We start from the raw sequence: 26,278 nt of genomic DNA, 5'->3' as shown, positions 1-26,278 counted from the left end.
GGTTGCTTTGGCTCAGCCTCCCATATCTACGGTCGTCCTCCTCTAGAGGTGTAAATATAGGCCAGTCCTATTTCAGTGTCTAAGGCAAGGTTGTTAAATGCGATGAGGCGAAGCGAGGTGTTGAGCCTGCACTTCGCCTCTCACAACTGGTATGGAAGTGAAGTGGTGGGAGGGGAGGCAGGGAGCGGCGGAGGAGCAGTTGGCCGGCACGTGGCGGTGGATCCACCGGCACTTGGGGTTAGCACAGACGACGAATCGGGCGGAGGAGGAAGACTTGGGGATGAAGGAGGGGGTTCTGGAGGTTGATGAGGGGCAATTTGCGCATCACAGCACGCCTCAGTACCTTGAGCGTGCGCCTCGCCTCTGAGGCGTACGCCTCTCACAACACTGGTCTAAGGTGTACTCTCGAGAGAGTTTTTCGGTAGCTTTGAACTTTTTTCTTTTTGTATTCCCCATTAGATTTGACCTTGCAGCAAAGAATACCCGACTCTCCATTATCAAACTTGGGAAGTTCTTTAACTTAAGGTCTTAAACTAACTCACCTAGTTAGGTGTGCCGACCTTTTGTGGGCGTCTTTGTGCACCTGATCACCCATTATCTGTTATTGGGCCTGACAGCTCACGGGGTGTATCTCAAGATGGTGGGTGATCAGGTGCAGCAGCATACTAAAAATGTGCAATCACATTGCACCTGATCCTCTCTCTACTATTGATCTGAAACTAAGCCACCGAATGATTGCTGTCACGTATAGGATAGGCATTCCATTCATGGTATTTTGGATATAATTTATCTTAGTCCAACATGCCCCCGGTTGGCAACAATTCATTACCTGTGTATATGCTTTATCTAAACAGGCCAAGCCCAGCCAAACACCATGCATTCTTGTTCGACTTGTTAAGGTAAATGAGCTGCTCATGACTCGACTCGCCCAACTGCACAAATCAAACACGAACAAGCTCATAATGAATACAACCACAAATTGTTTGGTTCATTTCTCAGACCTAATTGAGCATAACTTAAACGAAGGAAATCATAGACAGCAAGTTTTTTTTTTCAACAGATAAAGCTGGGGTTAGGCAGACCCCTACCAGTTACACAACCATACCAGTGGGATTTGAACTTGCAACGTCCCAACAAAAGGTGATGTGCACTAACTGCTCCTGCCAGACAAGCTGAGCCCCCATTGGTGAATCATAGACCGCAAGTTGCTCGATTTGTTTCACAACCCTAATTGAGAATGCCTCGACCGATGAAAACAGTAAAAAAAATGTTAAATATCGTGATAATATCACATTAAAATCATGTTATTTTTAAAAATAAAGGGTATTTTGATATCAAAACCTTTCGAAGATTGTATCAGGTCGACATTGAAACTGTGCTACTTATCACATTTTTTATTTGGGATAGGTTTTATCGTCAATATTTGTGAGTTGTCACTGTTACATTGATGACAAAAAAAACGTGTTCCGGTCCTTGTCTGGTTGTCTCATCTGTCCCACCCAATCACGTTAGCCATAGACCCAGGTAGTGGGTCAAATCATCTTACAAAATGAAATAGGTTGGATCTAAGGACCCTTTATAGCCCTAGGAGACTGGGCTCAAGGATGGCAAACATGTAATAGTCCGGTGGCCCTACCCTGACTCAAACTTAACACACTTTTTCTTTCTTTTACATTTTGTCCCTTCTTGTTGGGGGAGTTGGGAGTTGGGACGGTATCAATAATGACAAAACGCTTTATTTATAAATATCGGCAGCCAAATACTGGTAAAAATTTCGAATTCTCCACTTCTTAAAGCACTTTTCCCAAAATGCATCACTTTCCTACAACTTTGTATTCTTTGGTTCGTAAATCACACCACACATGGCTTGTTTCAGCCCCTTTCATACGAAATAGGATCACTTCCCCACGAGTTGTGATGTGGAGGCCACAAAGATGGGAAACCATTTACTTCCACGTCATTGGGACCAGGGGTGTCAATGGGTCGGACCCAGGTAAAACCAGACCTGGCCACGATTTTTGGGTATGGTATCAGGTACAGATCCGGGTCTAATCACCCACCATAAGAGAAATGATACTTGGACCCGATAAGAACTACCCCGGGTCATACCCGGTAAAACAATATTTTTTATAATTTTTCCATTGAAAAATTGCGGGTCTTGATCCTGAACTCGGGTCAGGCCAGAGTCTGGTATAAAATTTCACAAACTATACCTGGGTCCATGTATTAATCGGACCTTTGGGTCCGGACCCAGATATTAATAGGTCTTCTTATTTATCACCATACCCAGATCCTATAGGGTTTGGTTCGGGTCGGGTCCAGGTAATCCCGACCGGTTGACACCCCTAATTGGGACGGAGAGACTGCTGCTGCTCACAAACAACAATGAAGATAGACCCATAGGCTGTACAAGGAGTTAATAAATTTTATTACCCTAGAAGGAAAATAAGATCCTATTAATTAATGAATGTCCACATGGTTAACCAGCATTTTGCCCTAATAGGGGCCTTTATAAGAACGAATTAACAATAAGGCATGGAGACAACATCCATGCACTAACCTGAACATTTTAAGAGTCAAGAGTTCGAAGTTTCAGCCTCAACTTCTGATGAGGCTGCTAAACCCAGTAACGCTTGGTTGGCTTTATTGTCAACTGGATTCATCTGGCCACCATTCTTCCGTCTCCCGGCTTCCATCCTTTTTTGGTGCTCTAAAATTAGACAAAATTTTAACTCATCTTGTTAAATAGAATTCACATGAGACACCGAAAGTAAATTTGGATAACCTCTGTGTGTGTGTGTGTGTGTGTGTGTGTGTGTGTGTGTGCGCTTGCGTGCGCAGTGGAGTTAATTGCATTCCACCAAGAAGCGAGCAGGAGAACCCCCATAAAAAGGAAAAGAAATAGAAAATGCATACTTTTGTTAGTGATGGCACTCCGTGTCACTGCTAAGAAACCCTCCCAATCAAAACCTCGCAATTCATTCTTCTCTTTTTCTGATAGCTCGAAATTAGGTTCTCGCCCACACATGAATGCTGCCCTGCAAGGAAAATTGCAGTTTTGACGCTCATAATTCACAGATAACACAGCTAAACATTGGCCACCATAAGGTTCATAGTACTAGTGACAAACTCAGGTTGTGACATGAATTTGCAATAAGTCACTGTGGAAAAGTACCAAGCATGTACCACAACGAATGATAAGAAATGATTATACAGGTTGGATGAGATGCATAATCATCAGGGAAAATTGAAGGTAATGCGCAACCATGTAAGTGTTGGTGCACAGACGACTTACACGTCAATCATAAATATGAGTTTCGCAACAATTTTGCATGGGCTTTTCAAAAGATGTAAAAGTAGGCGGGTTTATTAGGAAAATCCCAGGTATCTTTAGCCCAAAACAAATCTCAGGTATCTTTAGAAAATAAAATATTATTAAAAAAAGATATTTTGGAGTTCTTTCAGTGTTTAACAAAAGCTTTCAAAACATGATAAATATCAGCGATTGTTGCCCATGAGCGCAGACCTCTCTCTCTCAGACATATCTTGAATGAAATAGATATGCCCCTATGTAGGAATGTGTAAGTTACCATGAAGAGTTGCACCTTGACAAAAACTTTTACCAATACATTTCCTTTTCTTGGGGAAGACATCAATTCATAAATATTTTTCTCTTGGAAAACCAGTTAATTATTTATCAGATGAAGATCTAATTAACTGTATAGCATCACCAGATATAAACTTAAATCCAATCAATTCAGGATGTTTTCTGGATATATTAATGCCATTATGTATTTGAAAAATTGATTGTAAGTTTGATAAACAGATAAGATTATCAGAATCTAATGTCTTAGACATTCTATTCTGTTTTTGTCAAACTATGCAGTCCTCTAACTAAATCAGGTAGATTCTTAAATAGACAAGGCAGGGGATAGCCCATGGTGGGATTCAAACTCAAGAGGCCTCAGTTAAAGATAAACGGTGATCATGAACTAGCAAATTCTTGTATTCTTTTAAAGACACTTTCCAATCTTGAATTCAGGTGAAACAATGAGATATTCTTTTACCTGCAAAGAATGAAGATGTACTACTCATAAAAACAAGATATAAAATATTATTAATTCTCATGTCCACCCCTAGTTTCAAGAAATAATAATTTCATAAATTAAGGAATTGATAATTACTGTTGATTCTATATCCGGTTTTGTTCTTCCAAGATCCAACTACAGTACACTATGCATATTCACCTTCTTGATGCTGACTGTCTGACAACATCCAGTCCCCTTCTCTAGGTAGCTTCAGCACCCCTGCCAGCACTTATTACACATTTAAGCAACTAGATAGTGTTCATAAACTGCCTCAGTGTCCATTACACTCATTATCTTGAGCCAAAACCTTTTAATTGGACAGGCATATAGCTCACACATGCACCAGCATGACTTCGCAACTTAGAAAAAAGAAGAAAGAAACAATCAATTATCCTTCCACCATGTTTAGTTTATGGATTTTCACTCTAAGGCTTCTAGACACATTACAAAACCTAAGCATTTTCCCCAGAACTTGGAATGCCTAAGACTGCCTTCCCTTTCATGAAATCCTTCATTTCATCATGCTCACATAATAGATGTCTCTCACCAGCTAATCTGATTTATCATCAACAACCTGAAGATTTCTAAACTCTACCTGCTACTAGAAGGACAACTTCCAACCAGAAAGCTAAGTTAGATTTTTTTTTTCAGGGGAAAACCACCATTTCAGTTTGGGTGTCCCATTATGGGTCGAGAGGCACCATGTTGGCTTTGTCAAGGGATGTGCACCCTGAGTAATAAACTCTCAACATCCATCAACTTCAACGACTCAAGCTGACCCACCTGACGAGGTGTGAGCCCTTGGGCAAGCTAAGCTAGATGTAAATCAATAAGATTGTTTTTTAAACAGTTCCTGAGGTTATCATTCCTCCAACAATCACAATTATATCTTACGCAGTCAAAATGAATATTTATCAAAATAGGTGGTTGCGCACACCTGTCATACAAATGAGCAGCTTCTTCTTGTGATCCAACGGTGCCCAAGTGAATTTGTTTCTTATCAACTTTTATTGCAGCCTGCCACTTCATGTTCTTAAAATAAACACCTCTCATAACACATGGTTCCTGGTCTTCAAAATGCCTTCTCCTCTGACGCTTTCTACGTTTTATTTCTGTCCCTGCCACTAGAAAAGATGGTCAGTACACTGCATCATAGTAACAAACATGCTTTTATTAAAGGAACAATCATACAGAACCCATAAAGAATACATCACGGCATTTATGAAGATGATACTTTACTGGATCAATACTATAACACATCTAAAGGAAACTCAATAGTAGAAGCATTTGATTTGAGGCAGGCAAATTCCAAAGTGCAGTTACAAAAGCTGAATCTATTTTTGGCAATCTCAGTCAAATTAAATTTTAATACAACAATGCCACATCATTCTTTTTCAGTCAACCTGGTGGATAGCCTCCAATGGGATTTAAAGCCAAGACCCGCTGGTCAAGAGTGGAACTCTAATAATCCAGATATATATTTAACTAACAACACTTTATGAGCATTATTCAACTACTATTAATTCCTTATACTCCTACAAATGCCCACTATCATTATTATCATCATTGTTATTGTTATTGCTACTTTTAGTTCTACTGATACTACCAACACATTTACAATGTCTACATCCATATCTCCACAGGCACACAACTGCAGAACATAACCGAGGCCGAATAATCAGCCAAAGAGCATCAACTAGCCTTCAATAGGTTGACACAGCCTTAGTTGTCAAAAGTGGTAGGTGGACCCTAGAGGCGAAAGAGCCTTAAAAGGCCTAGTCGGGGCCTAGACGGCACTAGTCGGCCTATGAGGGACCAAAAGAAAAAAATATTAAAAAAAGTAGAAATATCACAATAAATTGTTAAATTTAAGTAACAAAAATATGATTGTGACTATGAATGAAGTATAAGTGTGTACTTCAAAATAATATAATTGCATAACATTGAACATAAACATAAACAATTTGAATATATATATATATATATATAACCGAGTGGGGATGAGAGAAGGAAGAAGAAAAAAGAAAAAAAGAAAAGGGAAGAAGGAAAAAAAGAAGGGGGAGAAAGGAAGGAAAAGAAGAGGGTGTGAGGTCAAAGCAAGAAGAAAAAGAAGAGGAGAAGAAAAAAAAAGGGAAGAAGAAGGGTAAAAAGAAAATAAAAAAGGAGGGTTGAGGGCGTAAGGTCAGTGGAGGAAGAAAAAGAAGAGAAGAGAACAAAACCAAGAAAAGAAGAGAGAAGGAAAAATAAAAGAAGAGGAAGAAGAAGATGGTGGAAAAAGAGGAAAAGAAGAATAAAAAGAAAAGAAGAGCAGAAGGAAGAAGAAACGAATACAAACAGAAAACAAAAGCGTACATAGTCTTCTTCTTGCAGTCACGGCCTCTGAGAGAGAGAGAGAGAGAGAATGGGTCAGATCTGAATCTGAAATAAAAACATGGTTTCAAATCTGGATCGAATATCCGACCATATCCGATCCATTTTCAGCCCAACAAAATTAAAAAAAAAAATTGACATGTGTTCCCGCAGCCTAGGTGGCGCCTAGTCGGGAAAAAAGGGCCCCACAGCCAAAACCCATAAGCCCAAGCGGTGGGCAGACCTAGGCACCGCTTTTGACAAGTAAGAGAACAGCATATGCAAAGACAAGAATCTGAAACCCAATTAAAAAGAAAAAGCGCCTTTGACCTGCTTACATTCTATTTGCTGAACATCAGTGGAATATAGCAGAAGCATAAGCAAAGAATCTTGATGCCTAAAAATACTCTTAACAGTGATTGCTCACATAATACATTGATCTTAAACCAGCTGTATTCATGAGATTGCTGAATTAAGCTAACTCAAAGCTCCTGAAAATTGAGATACAGAAGGAAACTTTGCAAATCAAAATTGGACATGGTGGATTCTTCAGTTAATATAATGATTGGAAGGCAAGATTGGATAAGTGATGCATATGTACATATTCAAGATTACATGTGAAAAACCTAAATGATGCTATTTAGTGGCACAAGTCAGGACCCAAGATACTAAAATTACCTGTACTTCGTTGATTGTGCTTCTCTTTTGATGAGCTGCAGCCTGATGCATTTGAAGAACCAGGACAAGTTTCTAGGACATTGACCTGCAGGAGCACCATTATACCATCAGTTAGCCACAATCGCAATACTAGAAATCTAGATACAACATACAAGACTCTGGAAGTTACAGAGCACCAGAAAAGCAGGTTTGGAATGAGAAATCCACTGTGATTGTATAACAAACTTTATAAGCCAAAAGAGTCCTTTTGAACATACTAAACGACACGGCAATTCCAAAAAAATGTGGGTACGGGGACATATATATATACACACAAAATAAATTCAAAATAAACTGAATATAATCTAAATATATATGCTATATCTAAAATATATATTATATACTGAAAATATAAAGTTATAAACTGAAAATATAATTATAAATTATAGATTAAATAAAAAACTTGCATGTACGAAGGGTAAAATGGCATGTCCGGGTATCGACACGGGTCCGGAGGGCAAAATGGAGTGTCCGGGTACCATAGACATGGAGCACCTACATGTAGGACTAAGATATAAACTGAACCTATCAATTAACTTAACAATAGTTCTTTGTAAAATGACATGTTGCATTTTATTTTAAGTTTTGCTTACAAATAGTCTGAAATTTCAATCTTTTATAAGAATCTCACTAATATCTTCTCAAAATTGTCAAGTAAAATCCTCATACACACTTTTGCATTTATTAATCCCTTTCTTGTAGAAATGATGCTAACAATTCCCCTGCTTTTTTCTATCACCAATCAAATGTCGTCAACCTAATGCAGCTCCATATCTGGGAACTTATATTTATGCAGCAATAAATCAGTTTTCAAAAGTAAAAAAATATATATATATTAGAAGAGATAGAGGATGCCAAAACCCTCAAAATAGAGGTGAAAATCAAGGTCATCGATGGTAGGATTTGCTAATCAATGACAAAACAAAGCAATTAGACTGACAGAAATAATAATTTCTTGCACCATGTAAACTATATCCACAATAATAAGTTCCTCAATTGAATTTGTGTGCCACTCAAGGTGAGGTAAAGAAATGTTTTTTTCAAAAATCCAAAGAAAATGAATTCACAGGACTTGTAATGTTTCTTTAGTACCTTTAGAGTTAGATATATTAGTTAAGAAACAGAACAGAATCAGGGTAACTTTTTACTTCTTTCTGTTGTTGTTGGATGCATTTTTCCATTTATGGGTCATTGTGGTTGTTCCACTATCAATAGCATAGGTTGAAGCATCCAACATGATGAGTTATGGTGCTGTCTTCATAAAATTCATAGAAAAATAAAAAGTGTTCCTATATTTCTTTGGTACATAGCAAAGACCAACATCCTCACAGTCTAACTATTTCCAAATTAAGAATATTTTTGTAAATAAAGCTTCTCATACAACATTTTTTATCATTTTCTGAAGTAGAAAGTTTTACCTATAAGTGTTTTTCAGGAAAAAAATATAATTTTCCCAAAATTATAGCAACAGGAAGGAAAGCCATGATAAAACACATGTAAGTTATTTTGTATAAAGCTATCAACTAAATTGCCCTTAAGAAGAAAAAACACCTTTAACTTCATGTGCCAACAACAATATACCTTGATTGCTGGATTTTTACAAGCTAGAACACACATGATAGCATCAATGACCATATCAAATACTAATCCACAGCTATATATAGCAAGTTTTTCCTTCTAATCTACATGCAAAAGAAAAACAAGAACAGGTGAACAGAAAAACAAAGACAAATTAGCATGTTGGTATTAGATTTTACTCATCATAAAGTAAAACACAATGTGTCTAGGAAGAGAAGCATCACCATGCATATTGAAGTGGTTAATCCCCTTTACTCACGTTTTCTGACATACCAAGATTCAATTAAGACAAATGGAGATACAACTAGACCTCCTATTGAGTGACAACCAAGTTTACTCAAAGTTTTGTACATGCATTCATAGAAATAACCGGAAGGATTCAGGAATAATGAACTAAATGCCTATCAAAAAGGAAAAAAGAATAATGAACTAAACAAAACATCACTTAAAATTGAACACAACATATGGTTCAAATATGATAACTAGATCAGTTTGTTCTCGATGAATGGGCCTAGATCACAACTTGGGTAAGTGAAAAAATAAGTTCAACAATAAGTAAGCTCCAATTGTTTATTTTCGTTAATTAGATCTTGATTTTTACAGTTTCAGCTTTGCCTACATAACTTTTATACTTGTAACATGGATACTTTTACCAGTTCCTTCACATAGGTGTCGTACCTATACTGATATTGTGTACTCTTGGGTACGATCAACTGGCCTTTGAATTTGATTAAACCTTTTTATCCATCTTATGATCCAATCAATGTATAGCCAATGCTCGACATCAAAGTCATCTAAACTATATATTTGTTGATCATTATTTGTTAGTTATCTATATACTTTTGACATGCTTTATAATTTTACTTTGTAATTGACAGTCTATAACTTCATATCTAGGGCGATTTTTGCACACACACACATAGCTTTTATGATTAACTTTCAAACGGGAAGTATATGTGAATTGCAATGATATCAAGCTGAAAGATTAGAATATTGTCTAAAAGTTCAACTTAAGATTTTTTTTCCCTTTCTTTATGTCTTGAACCACAAACTAACAAGGATAATGTTATAGTCTCTTGATGTTTATTTTTGCAGACTTCTGAAATTTAGCAAACAAGTCTTAGATATTCTTTAGTTCACAAATTAGAATGCTCACACAGTTATGAAAAAATTCTCTCTATGTCACAGGGGCATGCCATTTTGGGTGTGTGTCCTATGTCACACGGATACAGGATACTCCATTTTGATAGTCGTTCCATGTCCCTTTATATACAAGTCATTTTGGAAATTTCATAGAAATGGCGGTATCCATGTGACAGTGTGTCCCTGGTGACACAAGCGGACACGCCGACATGGACACTGACATGTATGAACATTATTTTAATATTTTAATAATATTAAAAATACTTTTTTAATATTGTTTCAATACAAATACATCATTACAATATAAAAAAAATACTTTTTATTAATTATAATTTAAAAAGATCTGTGTCTTTGTAACTTATTTTCTGAAAAACAATTCGAACTTACAAGTCCAACTCGTGTCACATGTCCTCATGTGATATATCATTGTAACATAGGTTTTTCTTTCCATGTTTTCGTATCCTTTATGTTTTCATCTGTTTTCCCAAGTTCTCAAGTTCTTTTAAGTTCCCTGTTTTTTGTTTTCTTCATTTCTTTCTTTTGTCTCTGTTTCTTTCATTCTGGTCCCAATTTATCAATCAAAGCGTACTTCTCACATTGAAAAAAAGGCACTTTGGGCAACTCAAATGGAGCCAAGTGAGGAGGGTGGGTGGGTGGGGGGGACTTAAAAGATCACTACATGTTACTTTTGAAATAAAACAAGGACATAAATTTTCACCTCTTTTCTTTGGCTCAAGTTTATTGAAGGAGTGGAATTAGCACTAAATGACTTGATGTTTTTGGTCGGATCTCCAGAGATATTTGTGATCTCGTTGAACCTAGGAAGTTGGACCAGGTAAGTATTATTTCCTGCAAAGTAGGTACAAACTGCCTTAAGTTGATCAGTTGATAACAGAAACGATCAACGGTACTGCATGGTTTCATAAAAAAAAACAAGGTCAAGAATGTTTAAGACAGCAGAGACAAAACAAAAGTAAGCTTGCCAAAAGAAAACATGACCAATAAAATATTAAAAGCACAAAGGGATCACAAGCTCAACATCTAACATTCATGCAGTCTTCAGAGTTCAGACAATATGTCAAGGGATGGAGGGAGAAAATTAAATCCTCATTGGTAGAATATGGAAGCATGATATATTGACATGGCATAGTGGCTGAAAGCGTTAAAAGACAAATAAGATTTTCCAAAAAACTGCAACTGGCAAATAAGCACCTAAAACTTTATTTGGAATTTTTAAAGAAACATTCTCTAAGCATAAGTCAATTGATGCTCTGTCAAACCCCCAACCCCACAATCTTTTCCTTTGCACCAAATTCCCAACTCTCTAACTAGGATAGGACAACAAACAACACCTCTCCTCTCTTCTTCATCAACCCACAAAAACTTACAATCAGGGATAAGGAGTTCCACATATTCCTGAGCAACGAACCCTTTTCCTGAACATCTAACTTACTTCCTTGTTCTCTTTGTATTCATTACACAATAACAGGAGCATCTTGTTAATATATATATATATATATATATATATATATACAATACCTGATAAGGGTATTTTGGTCTTTTTACATAGTTGTTTCTAGAAACAACTATTTTAAATAGGATAAATTATTTTTACTTTTTTCCTTTTTTTCTTTTTATTTTTTGTTTTTTTAATATGCATTGGGGGTCCCACATAGAGTCATTGGGACCCTATGACCGTTGGGGGCTCCCAATGACACTATGTGGGAGCCCCCAATGGCTCCCCTTTTCTCTTTTTCTTTGTGTATAAATAGGGGACTTCTCCCCTTGTACTCTTAAACTTGAGAGCTCTTTTGAATAAAGTTCTTTAATTTTTTACTTACTTGTGTAGCATTTTAAAGGCTTTTTGTATTGTCCCATAGTGGACTTCTTTCTTATCTCTCTCTTGTGCTTGTCCATTATTGGATATTGTGAATACATTGGCATTCTGGTATTAAATTTTCGCATACTTCATTACACATCTATGAGGTGCACAGATAGGGATTCTTCAAACACTTGGTCATTACTTACCTTTCATATAATTCAAAGTATTCATAACCTTTTAAAAGAGGATTTCAAACTTTAAAGCCTAAATTACATTCTTTATTTTGGAAATTTTGTACCAACAAATGAAATATATTTGGGATGGCTTCCCCAGCAAAAAGGGTTTCAATACTGAAATTCTAGTGGGACACTCAAGAAACTTGAACATTTATGAGGTGCCTTGACATAATTGGGTTTTGAAAAAAAACCATGTAGTGTCAACTTGAATTGTCCAAACTTACTTTGTCATCAGAATGAGAAAACTAATGCCATGGCTAGGGGTGGGCAATAGGTTGGGGGTGGGCTTAGGGGTGGCCATCGGGTTGGGCCAGGCCGGCCCGATTAGAGCCCGACAGACCCAACCCATATTCAGGCCTGATCCCAGCCCGACCCAGTTATATTCGAGCTCACACTAGGGTGGGGCCGGGCCCTTTAGACCTGACTCATTTAGCAGGCCGGGCCTGTCGGGCCCTGTGCATTTGCCACATGGGCCCGGCCAGAATCAATCCCAATTACATAATCGGGCCTGGCCCGGCCCGAGTACAATCAGGCCCGAGCTGCAAAATGCAGCCTGAGCCTGAGACCAGATACGGGCCGGGTACCCGATAGCCCGTCGGGCACCAGGCCCGATGGCCACCCCTAGGTGCACTGGGGGAGGCCCTATATATATATATATATATATACTGATGGGCCGTGGGCTGTGTCTAGGCCAAACAATTTCCTGGGCCGGGCTAGACCAGGCCCAGCCCAGTCAACAGCCCATCCAAAACACAGGCTAGACCAGCCTATCGTCAGGTCCTTCCAATGGCTGACATTGCCTATATGTTTAAAAACATGAATGTGTGTGTGCGCGCGCACACATAAAATTAACTTGATCAAAAAATTTCTTTCAGTATTGAGAGGAATGAAAAGAAGATAGAATGGCAAGGCAAACAGATTTTCTTATTTCTTTTCTCTTGGTTACTTGTCACACTGATGATGGTTGGATAAATTATAACCCAGGTTACTTTAACAGGAGAATGATTCAATTAATGGAGTATTTCAGAATTCCAGCAACTTAAGTGTGTTTCAGAACCATTTTCTTCCCAAAAACAGCAACAGACCAATGCAGAACTGCAAGAACACATGTATGTACCCCTCACAAATTATTTGATCGTCTAATGGGAACTCAAGGCAAAAGTATAATGTTGACAATACACTGGCATACTTCCATTATCTCAGGTTCAGAGTTCCCCAAAACAAAATAAATAGAAAATGTCATTAGTTGTAGCATATGACATACCTCACCAATTCCTGCTGAGTACAGACGCAGTGCATGTATGTGTATGCACTTTTATATACATTCATTCACAGTGATTAGTACAAGTGTTTCATAGGGATTTTTAGATATAATGGTGTCATGATTGAAGATCCAACTTACCTGGACCCATCCCCAAATGTTTCCGTCGACGGATGCTCACCATGGCTGACTAAAAACTTTAAAAGGACCAACAAGCAGGACAGCCCCTGAAATCAGAACAAAAATTCCAAACCAACGGAATCTACTTATCCATCTAGTCATAAAGATTAAGAACAACAGATTACAAATATTGAGTGCAAAAAGTCTTCTTAAGTCGTACACTAACAGTATCATGGTTCCTACCTATCATATCCAAATTCCAGACTCACATAAGAGCATGAGACCAATTATCATCCACATAGTTCCCCCAAAAAGAGATATGGAAGACAATCATCTCTTTGTTGATATTGCATAGAAGTAGGTATAAAGCAGTGTTATCAGTATCGTATTGTACGAGACAATACAGTGTGTCGCAGTATCGCTGGTCCATGTGATACGATATACCCCCCTAAATGGGAAAATGCAGTGTATCAGTCCACACGACACCGTATCATAATACATGCCATATCGTAAGATCCAGCAACTTTTTCACTTTTTGGTGTTGAAAATTTTCAAACAATTTATTTTTAAACTTTTCATGTTTAGTGACAACTTTTTACACAAATATGACTTTATTAGAGTCCTATTCACTTATTTCATAAGCTGTGAACAAACAAATAGAGTTTCTTTTTAATTTATTGTGATTAGTGAAGATAAGAAAGAAAAGAAGAGAAATATTATTATGGAAGAACACACATTATTCAACTCTTGTGCTTATTGTAATTAGTGAAATTAATTAATGAAGACATTATGAAACTTCGCTTTTTAATGCTTACTACTTACAAATGGCATATTACTTTTTTTTTTCACTTTACTCTTTTGATATATGTAATGGATACATTGTTATAACATCATAATTATAGCTTTATATTTGATAATCTTACATAATTATTCATGCTCAATTTCCATAATTAAGTTAAATTAATATTGTAGTTTGACTACTAAAATGGGTTTCAATTATCTTTGTGGTCATATTTTTTATTTTTTAATTGTTTTAAATTTTATTTTATTTTTGTATTATGTGATTGTTATAATTTGTTCACTCAAAACTTTTTTCTTTTGTTTGTTTTCTAATGTGACTCTTTAATAGTAAACCTTTTGTTTTGTTAGTTGTTAGTTTGTTACAATATCGTTTCACAAGTTATAGTAGTACATGTGTATGTTTAATTGTTCATAATGCTTAAATTTAAATTTTTTTTTCTATTTTATTCTATGAACTTTTCTAACTTTTTCTATTTTTTATGATTTTTTGTGTATTTTTTTAAATGTTTTTCCGTATATTGCAATACGGTACGATACACCCGTTTCGCCAACCCTTTCGATATGGGCTCCGATACGATAATTACAACATTGGTGTAAAGTTCTAAAATACTTCCAACCCTTTTATTTAAAAAAAATCATGAACTAGTTATTACCCTCACTATTAATTATCAATGAGGTTTTTAAAAGCATGAGGAATATTGAGGCATTTTTCGAAAATATGAAAGACACATAAGCCTCAAGGCATAGCGAGGCCCAAGCCTCAATATTTCTTACAGTTTAAACTGAAAAAAAATATTAAGAAACCAACAACTTATAAAATAGAGCATTTATTTATTAATTATAATGTATAAGTAAATGAAAACCTTAAATAATAAAAAATAAAATAAAATTAAAGCATAGCAATAGGAAGTTAAAGAAATACAGAGGCCTACTATATATATATATATATATATATATATATAGATGGGGAAATGAATACCTCCCCAATGGACGTTTTATTGGATTTTTGTTGTTTTTTTCAAAATTCCGACCGTACGGATGTGATCTATATGCATGTTTTTATAGGAATCGGTTCTTGGAGCATTTGATTCCGATGCATGGATATGTTTTTATAAGTTTTAAAATCAACGGTGTACAATTTTCATAAATTTTTTAGGCTCCCAATACCATTTTTTTTTATCCAAAATTCATGATCCAAGTGTCAATTTATAGTAAATCAGTCATGCTGAAGACATCTGTACGGTCAGAATTTTGAAAAAAAAACACCAAAAAAATTCCATTGGGGAGGTTTTCATTCCTCTCTCTCTCTCTCTCTCTCTCTCTCTCTCTCTATATATATATATATATATATATATAGAATGACTGATATATATATATATATATATATATATATATATATATATATATATATATATATATATCGTTCAAGAGAATTTCTCGAGGAGGTTTTTTCTCAGAGAAATTTTCAAAAGTTTGTATTTCTTGGTAAAATCTCAAGAGAAAAAATTGAAAAAAATACATATAATAACCAAAAAGATGAGAAAACATTTTTGCATTATTTTTTTCCAAAAATATAAAAAACAAGTTTTAAAAGGTTTTAAAAATATAAAAGAAACAAAAAAATAGGAAACACAAACTTAAAATATTAAAAGAGTTTTTTCCCAAAAATATCATGATATTATCATGATATTTGACTTTTGGCAATATGTTGAAAATATCGCCGATATAGGTGACACTCATATATATATTAGAGCAACTATTGAAGTGCACACAATGGTAAATGTGCAATCTAAGTAGCTAAAAAGGTGCAAATGGACATTAAAAAAAACAGAAAAGGTAAATGTTAAAAAACAATAATTACTTACCTTTTGTAGGCAACCAAAGAGAGGCAACTACTGACTTTAGAGGCCCTAGCGGTCTACCACAATAAAAGTTAAAAAAGGAGGCATGGGCCTCTCATAGAGGCCCATGCTTCATGAAATTTCATAAGCTGCGTAAGCCTCACCACCCAACATAGAAGTGTACACCCTAACACCCCTCAAAATGCCTTTAAAAATGTTGATTATCAAACCATTCTAAAAATAAAATAGACAATGATAAAGGGGATGCCATAAAGGACCAGGTAAAGGAAACAAAAATAAATTTAACCACAAAGATAAATGACCTTGGAGACAATGTTGAAAGGAATGTCGTGAACTTGTTAATGTGCAATAAATACCAGAACTTAACAACATTTGTTCTTTGATTGTAGTTCAGCATAATCCAGATGGTCTTTTTGTGAGACTACATGCATGAGCCAAACTAAAATTTCAACTTCCCTAATTAATGATAGCTCTGGATAAGAAAGAGTAATCAATTCTAGAAATCCTAATTCTAAATGTGCGGCTATAAGGATTTCATGTACCCAATTCTGCGCTCCTAGGTGCACTGTAGTGGTTTCAATGGTGTTGCTCATTTGTTGCGGAGATATAGCTTTTGTGATTTGTCCACCACCATCCCCCTTGTACATTTAGTCCTAATCATGTTACATTAAGACATTGATAGTTGCTTACTGAAAAAAAAAATGAAATCACTGATAGTAGTTTTCAGCCTCCTTAAGCTAACTAGCGTAAGAGGTACCAACATCCATCTCATGATTCCTGACCATGCCTATCCCTTTCTATTTTCCCTAACATGATTTTCTTCCCTTTTGTTGCCCTAACTGATTCTGCTTCCTTTTTTCCCTCTCTTAACAACTTATGTCTTTCTATTTATGATCACCTTTGTTTCAGTTATTCATCTAATTTGAATATGGCTACGTTCTTCCCTATTGCTCAGTGAGCTACATCACAAATTGACCTTCAAAAAAACACAAATCCATAACCATGATGATCCTCAAACTATATATGAATGGATTTTTTGATGAAATCATGGAAGGCATTACAATGATAATTATTGGTTCAGTAGTTCTGCTTGAACTCCTATACCCAATGACATGGAGTACAAAAAATTAACTTCAACAATTTTTGTGGAGATTAACCCAGTGGAAGAGGCAGTAGTATTGTGGAATCTGTTAAAATGTACCTATTATATATATATATATACATATATATATATATATACACATATATATATATATATATTCTGTTTATTACATCAATACCCGATAGGGGTATTTTTGTAATTTCACAGTTGTTTTAGAAAACAACTATTTTTTCCTTTTTGATCAAATGTAATTTGTATTATTTATTTTTTTATTCTTATTTTTATTATTTTTGAGGACCAAAAGGGGCTCCAACATAGAAGTCGTTGGAGCCCCCAACGGTCACAAATGTGACCGTTGGGGGCTCCCAACGACTCTATGGGAGCCCCCTTTTGGCTCTCCTTTTGAGGCCCTTTGGCCCTCCTTTTTCCTCCTCCTTCTCTTGTATAAATAGGGGTGATCCCCTTGTGTATTTTCATCTTGGAGAGCTCCTCTCTCATTTCAATAAGAGGCTTTGTATATTGTTGCCTTCTTAAAGGCTTGTGCTTGTATTGTCCCTTCGTGGACTTGTGATATTTTCTCTTTTATTCATTGTTGTATGTGCTTGTATGCACTCTTTATATTTCCGCAATATCTCATTACATGGTATCAGAGCCACTCGATTCTTGAAGGAAAGGTGTGGTTCGTGTATCTCTTATTTTGGTGGACATCTTCTCACTTCTTGGCAACATCATGGAGACAAAGATTGATCTTTCTTTCAAACTTAATGGAAAGAACTATATGATGTGGGCATCGGCAATGGAGAATAATCTCAAAGGGAAGAAGCTTTGGGGTTATGTCATGGGGACCGTTCCGGAACCGAAGCTTATGCTCACAAAAATGGAAGAAGATCAAGAAAAAGCTCTTGAGGGAGATGCTCGTCTCAAGGCCATTGAAAATCATCAAAAGGAAGTAGAAGATTGGGAAAGCAATCACGCAAAAATTCTTGCGTGGTTTATGAACAATGTGGAGCTTAAGGTATGTGCTAATATAGCTAAATTTCGTCGAGCCAATGAGGCTTGGTCCTTTATGAGGGGTATGTATACCCAAAAGGATCTTGCAAGAGCATACTTCTTGCAAGAAAAAGTTAGAACCACCAAGCAAGGTGATTCTAGCATTCAAGATTACTATAGTGCCCTTAACCCACTATGGGATGAATTGGCTCTTTTAGAGCCAAAGTGGGTTTCTATGGAAGATGTTGATTTAAGACAAAAACAAATGGAACAAGAGCGATTGTTTCAATTTCTTTTTGGGCTACGCCCCGAATTTGAGCAAGTGAGATCCTCACTTCTCCATAGATCTATTTTTCCTCCTATTGAGGATGCTATTGCCGAAATCACTCAAGAGGAGACAAGGCTTGGCATGAGTAAGCATGTTGATGAAGTCCTTGCCGTATCCAAACCGGGTAACAATGTTAGAACCTATAAGCCTCCTCATTTTGGGAAACAAGGGAACTACAATGGAGGAAGAAAAATGATTGTTTGTCATTATTGCAATGAGCCGGGTCACATTAGACCCGTTTGTCCAAAGCTTATGGGAGCCTTCAAGCCTAAAGTAGCCTCTCTTGAAGAAACCACCTCCAAAGAAGATGAAGGCAAAAACAATGACATTAAAGAAACTCTTGGACAAATATCTATGGCTCTCCAACAAATGCTTAAAGTTTCTTCCTCCACATCGGGTGCGGCCATTGCTTCGACATCATCACCCGGTACGTATTCTTGGATCCTTGATTCCGGAGCTTCTTTTCATATGACCCCTCATGAGAATGCACTTAGTGATGTTTGCATCAATTCAAAGGACTCTTGTGTCTCAACGGCCGATGGAACTTTTTTGAAAATTTCAAGTATTGGCTCTTTTAAAGATTCTCAAAATTTTTTTGTTCCAAAAGTAAGAGTTGTTCCCAAATTAAATTTAAACCTTTTTTCGGTTTCTCAAATTGCCGACCATGGATGTGAAATATCTTTCTCATCTAATGGTTGCTTTGTGCAGGATCTCCGGTCCGGGAAGCGGATTGGGCAAGGCCATAGAAAGGGAGACCTCTATTATATGGACCATCTTGATCTCCCTACAAATTTTTTTTGTTCTTATGTCCAAGAAAAAAATATGGAAACTTGGCATAAAAGACTTGGTCATCCAAGTTATTCCAAAATGTATCTCTTTCCTTTTGGAAACAAATTTTGTAAGGAAAAAGAAATTAATTGCAAAGATTGCATTTTTGGAAAAATGAAGTCTATTCCTTTTCCAACTAGATCTTTTTTCTCATCAAGGCCTTTTGAATTGGTGCATTCGGATGTTTGGGGTCCTTCTCCGGTTATGTCTAAAGGGGGTTATTCATATTATGTTACGTTTGTGGATGACTTTACTCGGTATGTTTGGATTTATTTCCTTAGTCATAAGTCGGAAGTATTTACTTTCTTTAAAGATTTTCATAAAAAGGTTCAAAATCAATTTCAAAGTAACATATCTATTTTAAGATCCGATTCCGGTGGTGAATACTTATCTCACGAATTCCAAAATTATTTAAGCCAAAATGGCATTTGTCATCAAAAGTTATGTCCTAGGACTCCCCAACAAAATGGCCTAGCGGAAAGGAAACATAGGCACATTATAGAAACCGCTAGAACATTGCTTGTGTCTAGAAATATTCCAAAAAAAATTTGGGCGGAAGCCGTTCTTACCTCAACCTATCTAATCAATAGAATGCCCTCCTCTAAGTTAAAAAATGCTTCTCCCTATGAGAAACTCTTTAAGTTTTCACCCGATTTTAATCGACTTCGTATTTTTGGTTGCAAATGTTTTGTCCTACTACATAAAAGGGATAAGTTATCTCCCAAAGCAATTGAATGTGTATTTTTTGGATATGGTGAAAATCAAAAAGGGTATAGATGTTATGATTTTAAGAATGATAAACTATATGTTTCAAAAGATGTAACATTTCTCGAAGACGAAAACGGTTTTGATAAAATAGAAGAGACAAATGAAATTGATTATGTATTCTTATATGATCTTATTGATGACATACAAGAAGATTCTCTTGAAAACATAGATGACACTCACGAGGTATCCCCTCTTGACATAACACTCTCAAATGATAATAATTTAAATACAAATGTTCATGATAGCAATGCCAATATAAATGTTTACTCAAGAAGAAATCAAGAAAAACCTATTAGTGCCCTCGAAAAATACTCTCAAATTTCCGAATCCATTGAGGAACCACAAGTTAGGCATTCTTCTAGAATATCAATACCCCCAAATAGGTTTGTCTCCTATGACTCTTTAACTCCCAACTATCGGGCATGTTTGATAACTCTACACTCTTATTTTGAACCAACCCACTATAATCAAGCTAAATCTATACCTCATTGGGTTGAAGCAATGCAAGTTGAACTAAATGCTTTAAAAAAGGCCAATACTTGGGAAGTAGTTGATCTACCCTCACACAAAAAACCTATTGGTTGTCGTTGGGTCTTCAAAGTTAAAACTAAAAGCGATGGCTCGTTGGAACGATATAAAGCAAGATTGGTTGCTAAGGGATACTCTCAAGAATATGGTATTGATTACGAAGAAACATTCGCCCCCGTAGCTCGTATGACAAGTGTCAGAACCTTAATAGCTGTCGCATCAACCAAAAAATGGCCTATTTATCAACTTGACGTAAAAAATGCTTTTTTAAATGGAAGTTTAAGTGAAGAAGTTTATATGGATCCACCACCCGGAATAAATATTAAGCAAGGTCAAACACTTCGGCTTTTAAAGGCATTATATGGTCTTAAACAAGCTCCTAAGGCTTGGTATGATCGTTTTAGTGATATCATGATGAAATTAGGATTTCATTCTTGTTATACTGACACTGCTCTTTTTGTTAAAAATGCAGGTTCTAGTATCGTAATTTTGTTGCTTTATGTTGATGATATGATTATCACTGGAAATGATCAAAGTAGTATTATTAATGTTAAAAATATGTTAAAAGATAATTTTGATATGTCTGATTTAGGTTTTCTCAGATATTTTCTTGGAATTGAGGTTGCATATTCTCCTAGAGGATATATTTTGTCACATATGAAGCTTGCTGCAGATATATGTTCTAAGTCTGGGATTTCTGATGATAAGAAGGTAGAGACTCCCGAGGTTATTAATGCCAAGTTACGGTTAGAAGATGGGGTTCTTCTGGAAGATCCTACACCGTACCGACAACTCATTGGGTCTCTTACATATTTAACCATCACCAGACCAGATATCACTCATGCGGTTCACTCAGTCAGTCAATTTCAGCATGCTCCTACAACCGTGCATATGAGTGCGGTTCTCCGAATCATTCGCTACATTCGGAATACCATCAATAAAGAGCTATTTCTATCCTCCTCCTCCCATTTGAATCTTCTTGCTTATACTGATGCAGATTGGGGAGGTAATCCCAATGATCGAGTCTCAACTACTGGTTTTTGTGTCTTTTTAGGGGACTCATTAATTGCCTGGCGATGCAAGAAGCAGCAGAAAGTTTCACTCTCATCCACTGAAGCTGAGTACCGGGCAATGGCAACCACAACAATGGAACTTGTATGGCTTCGCAGTTTGCTTAAAGATATGGGAGTTGATATTACTGAAGCCTCCAAGCTGTGTTGCGACAATAAGAGTGCCATCTATATCGCAAGCAATCATACTTTTCATGAACGTACGAAGCATATCGAAATGGATTGCCACTATGTTCGTGACGAATTTTTACGAGGAACTATTGCTCTGCCATATGTCACTTCAGAATATCAGTTGGCAGACTTCTTCACCAAAGCTCTTCCAGCTCCTCGGTTCATGTTTCTTCTCGGCAAACTTTTCGTCCTTCCCCCGTAAAGTTTGAGGGGGGGTGTTAAAATGTACCTATTATATATATATATATACATATATATATATATATACATATATATATATATATATATATATATATATATTTTGTTTATTACATCAATACCCGATAGGGGTATTTTTGTAATTTCACAATTGTTTTAGAAAACAACTATTTTTTCCTTTTTGATCAAATGTAATTTGTATTATTTATTTTTTTATTCTTATTTTTATTATTTTTGAGGACCAAAAGGGGCTCCAACATAGAAGTCGTTGGAGCCCCCAACGGTCACAAATGTGACCGTTGGGGGCTCCCAACGACTCTATGGGAGCCCCCTTTTGGCTCTCCTTTTGAGGCCCTTTGGCCCTCCTTTTTCCTCCTCCTTCTCTTGTATAAATAGGGGTGATCCCCTTGTGTATTTTCATCTTGGAGAGCTCCTCTCTCATTTCAATAAGAGGCTTTGTATATTGTTGCCTTCTTAAAGGCTTGTGCTTGTATTGTCCCTTCGTGGACTTGTGATATTTTCTCTTTTATTCATTGTTGTATGTGCTTGTATGCACTCTTTATATTTCCGCAATATCTCATTACAGAATCATGCTTGACAAAGAAGACTCTTCAAATACACCATACAGATGAATAGGAAAAAGTAATACTAAGGTAATGTCCTGTGAAATAAATGATCTAGAAACACAAGCATGACTAATCTTTCAAATATTTGAAAGGAAATATATCCGGAATCTGGATATGCATGCTTCAACCCAATCCAGCAAAACCATCTAAGGCAAAGATTAAGAACGAAAGAACCAAAAATTTCATAAATTTCATTAGAAAATGTTTGAAATACAAAAACTGATCATATTGATGGACCCTAAAGGCACTTTATATTACGCAGTTACATATGAAAAGAATGAAGAAGGGAAATTGTTACAACTTTTTTTATGGCTCCATAGCCCAAAACAGAGGGATTCTTCACTGCCACAAAATTTGACTGGTAGGTCACACAGTAGAGACATTAATCAGATAGGTTTTTGAGGTTACTCAATTAACTAGTTAACTTGCTGCAAGCCAAAGATCTATGCAGTAAGAAATCAGGTGGATAAAGGTGTAAGCAACCCACATTTTTTAAGAAAAACACAGTTTATGGTCGACGCTAACTGATAAATGGTAGATCAACCATGATTGAGCAGCAAACCATGAAAAAGTGAAGATGCTTAAATGTTTGTCACTTTTATCAGACCCTGGCAGCCAAAAGAGACTATTGTAAGCATCACTAAAAGGGAATAGATACTAGACTGTGATGTGTAAATGGCATCAAGAAGTAGGACAGAGAACACTTTTTAGTTCTCAATGTGCCATTGCTTTTTAAGATATATTATCAATGAGATCAACATGGAACCACACGCATCTTTGATATGCAGAAATTATGCTGTATAAAAACACTAATCAGTCTGTGGAATGAAAATCGACCCACTAGCATCATTACACTGTATATTAACTTATTGTGTCCAATGAGATAAAAGATGCCCAACACCTCCTTAAGTATAACAGACTGATCCGACCTCCTAAGAAGTATTTGTTTTGTGTGTTTTTCAAATCAACAATTATATAGAACGCCGAATGCCCATTATACACCCCTTTCAGGCTCTATGGTCATATGTTGTAGTCAACATTGAATCCAAACACAAATGAGGCCAATGATGTCCAGCTCCCTTGCTTTTAAGGAATACCCCTACTTAAAATGTGTTGAATTCCACACATTTGATGCCGCTATCATGAGCACTTCAACTTCGCCAAAAGGAGCACCTTCAAGTTATTTCGAAAAAAGCAATTTGCACCATACTTGGCACAAAGCCACCAAACTATCAGACTGGAAACAAAAAGCAAGCTCTGAAATTGCTTAAAGGTTGAACACTGAGCCACCTTTCCTGACTGGAAGCTATGATCTTGCTCCACTGACCCTCTGCCAGTACTACACACAGGACCATTCACCAGAGGAAAAAAAAACAATCTTCAACCCAAACTGACAAAGCAAAGGGTCATTCACCACAGGGCAAAATCCAATCTTCGCCATAGATTAAGTCTTCCAGCAGGAGAAATAGAGCCACATAAGCCACCATGAAGCCACTCTTTTACACCATCCAGAAGTCCCAACAAAGCAGGTAAACTCAGCCTCTCTCACCCCCTCCTTCTCCTTCTCAAACCCCTACCACCCAGCCCCATATCAACAAGAAAAGGGTTCAAACTCACACCGCCAATTTTGGCAAAGATAAAATCAAGTCAAAGCTAACATAGACCAGAAAAACGTAGTTCGCTTACAAGGCTCTTCGCTACAACCGCCAAAAAACACCACGCAACCCACCCTCCCACATCCCATCCCCAACCTCTCCAACCCCCACCACCCGACTACCGCCGCCGCCACCACAACAACAAGCACTAAACTGCAATACCCACCACCACCTTTGACAAAACCCTCCAAAGTAAAGAAAAAATTTAGCCAACTGCAGAAACAAGTCAGCTCCCGTACATGGTTCTTACTACAACCAACAAGAAAACACACAACCAACGACATACGGAAACTCCACCAACCAGCCCGGAGACAGAGAAAACTAAAGCAAAAACAAAAACCCCAAAACACCCAAATGCCCAAACGGCCGACATAACCAAAACCCACCAACATAACCTTCTGAAATTCAGAGTATGGAGGTTTACGTAAAGAAGAGCCAAGAAAATCAAGAGCAATGTCCATGAAAGCAGAGGCGGGTCGTACCTGGAGTCGCCGGAGCCCGTCTTCGAGCAGAGGGGAGCCCCGGAGCGAGAGGAAACAGGCAGGGATTGGGAGGAATCCGGCGTGAAGAAGGTGGTTTCTGTTGGGATGGGGGGGGGGAGGTGGCGAGGGTTATGATATGAGGGGACGGGTGTTTTGCATCTACCACCTTTTGTTCTCTCTCTCTCCTCTTGGCTTCCTGGGTCTCTTGTGTGGAGTGTGGCAGGGTGTGGGGGAACGTATGTTTACGTTTCTCAAGAAAAATGACCAAACTAGCCCCAGTCTTTTCCACATTGGAGGAAAATGACCATCTTTTCTTGTTCACCTTGTGGATAGACTTCAAACACAGAAATGACCACACTATCCTAGTCGGTGGACTGAGAAACCCTAGACGAAAGAGGTCGTCGGGGTTCATCCTCCCTAGGGTTTTCGGGTTTCGTTCTTTCCTCTATCTCCTCCTGAATTCGCTCCGTTTATGAAGATTACCTGGAAACCGAACTCGCCTAATGAAGAGAGATTGAAGAAATTCCGGCCGTGATCCGACGGAATCCGACACGTCCGATGATCCCAAGAAACCCTGGCTGAGAGGACTTAACCGCAAGCGGTGGATAAGATCTTCAGAAATTAACGAAATCGAGATCGTGATTTTGCTGGTAAAGGTTGAAAGTAGCGTTTGGGGCTGAAACCGGCCAGAAACTGAGAGAAATCCGATGAGTCGAACGATCGTCCCAAATCGGACGGCATTCTCCCAGACATTGACCAAAATTTCCAACCGCCGATTTCCCCGTGAACGAGGGCATTGAGGGTTAAATTTTGGAAGGAAAACGAAGAACGACGGCAATCAGAAATTGAAGGTCGTGAAACAATCCCCAGATCGCCTCTTTGATGAATATTTTATCAAAATCCCGACGGTGATTTCGTCGGAAACTTAGGGTTTAAGCACCCGATCGGATCTTCACCGTGGAAAGTTTCTCAATTTCTTTGAAGCGCGCATTTTACGGCGAGTTCGACCTGAAGAGAACATTTTCCGGCGACATTTCGTTTCGGAGGGACCGATGCGGAATCAGGACGTCCTCCGGGATCCTGTCGCCGGAGAAATGGGCATTCTGGTCATTACAGAGAAAGAAGGGGATCAGATAAGTTAGGGGATATGGAGGGAAGGGAGTTGGGTTTGTTAGTTAAAGGTTTGATTAGGGGTAATTATACATGATTGGCGCGGGACAGGATGGACCTCTGCCCAACGCGTGCAGCTGGTCGGATTGGCCCTCCGTCACATGGACACGCTCAGAAGGACAAGGGACGTGCCAGTTTGTGTGCGGTTCTTTATTAGGATCAGTACGGGGGCAGGGGACACCAGGACTGACGTTGGTATCCCTGTGACGTAAGAGGCTCTTTGGTCGCTTCTCCTCTCTCCGCCTGTCGGCTATGATGCCACGAGAACCCAAAGGGACCAAGGGAGTGTGCAGTTTGGTGCAAGCTGGAAAAAAGTGTGTGGCGATGGTGACCTTTGACCATGGTCTCTCTCTCTCTCTCTCTCTCTCTCTCTCTCTCTCTCTCT

At 37.5% G+C, this 26,278-nt stretch overlaps 1 protein-coding gene across 3 annotated transcripts; it reads right to left on the bottom strand.

The window, feature by feature from the left end:
* Nucleotides 1-2,400: 2,400 nt before the first annotated feature.
* LOC149843223 (ethylene-responsive transcription factor-like protein At4g13040) lies at nt 2,401-25,160 on the bottom strand. Of its 3 annotated transcripts, XM_090001743.1 has the most exons (7): nt 24,724-25,118; nt 13,336-13,421; nt 10,594-10,724; nt 7,116-7,200; nt 5,026-5,212; nt 2,917-3,038; nt 2,401-2,710 (listed from the first exon to the last, which is right to left on the bottom strand). In XM_090001743.1, the coding sequence occupies exons 2-7, from the start codon at nt 13,376-13,378 to the stop codon at nt 2,577-2,579; spliced, it is 702 nt and encodes a 233-aa protein (XP_089857869.1). In that variant the 5' UTR covers nt 13,379-13,421; nt 24,724-25,118; the 3' UTR covers nt 2,401-2,576. The 3 variants fall into 3 exon arrangements, with proteins under 3 accessions (XP_089857869.1, XP_089857867.1, XP_089857868.1); XM_090001741.1 differs by lacking the exon at nt 13,336-13,421 and having other exon boundaries at nt 24,724-25,160; XM_090001742.1 differs by lacking the exon at nt 13,336-13,421 and having other exon boundaries at nt 5,026-5,206; nt 24,724-25,160.
* Between the last annotated feature and the right edge of the window lie 1,118 nt (nt 25,161-26,278).

Source organism: Nuphar pumila, chromosome 3 (assembly GCF_984573655.1).
Source record: "Nuphar pumila chromosome 3, dmNupPumi1.hap1.1, whole genome shotgun sequence".
Lineage (NCBI taxonomy): Eukaryota > Viridiplantae > Streptophyta > Magnoliopsida > Nymphaeales > Nymphaeaceae > Nuphar > Nuphar pumila.
Note: the sequence above shows the minus strand (reverse complement) of the source record. Positions and strands in the feature narration are given on the sequence as shown.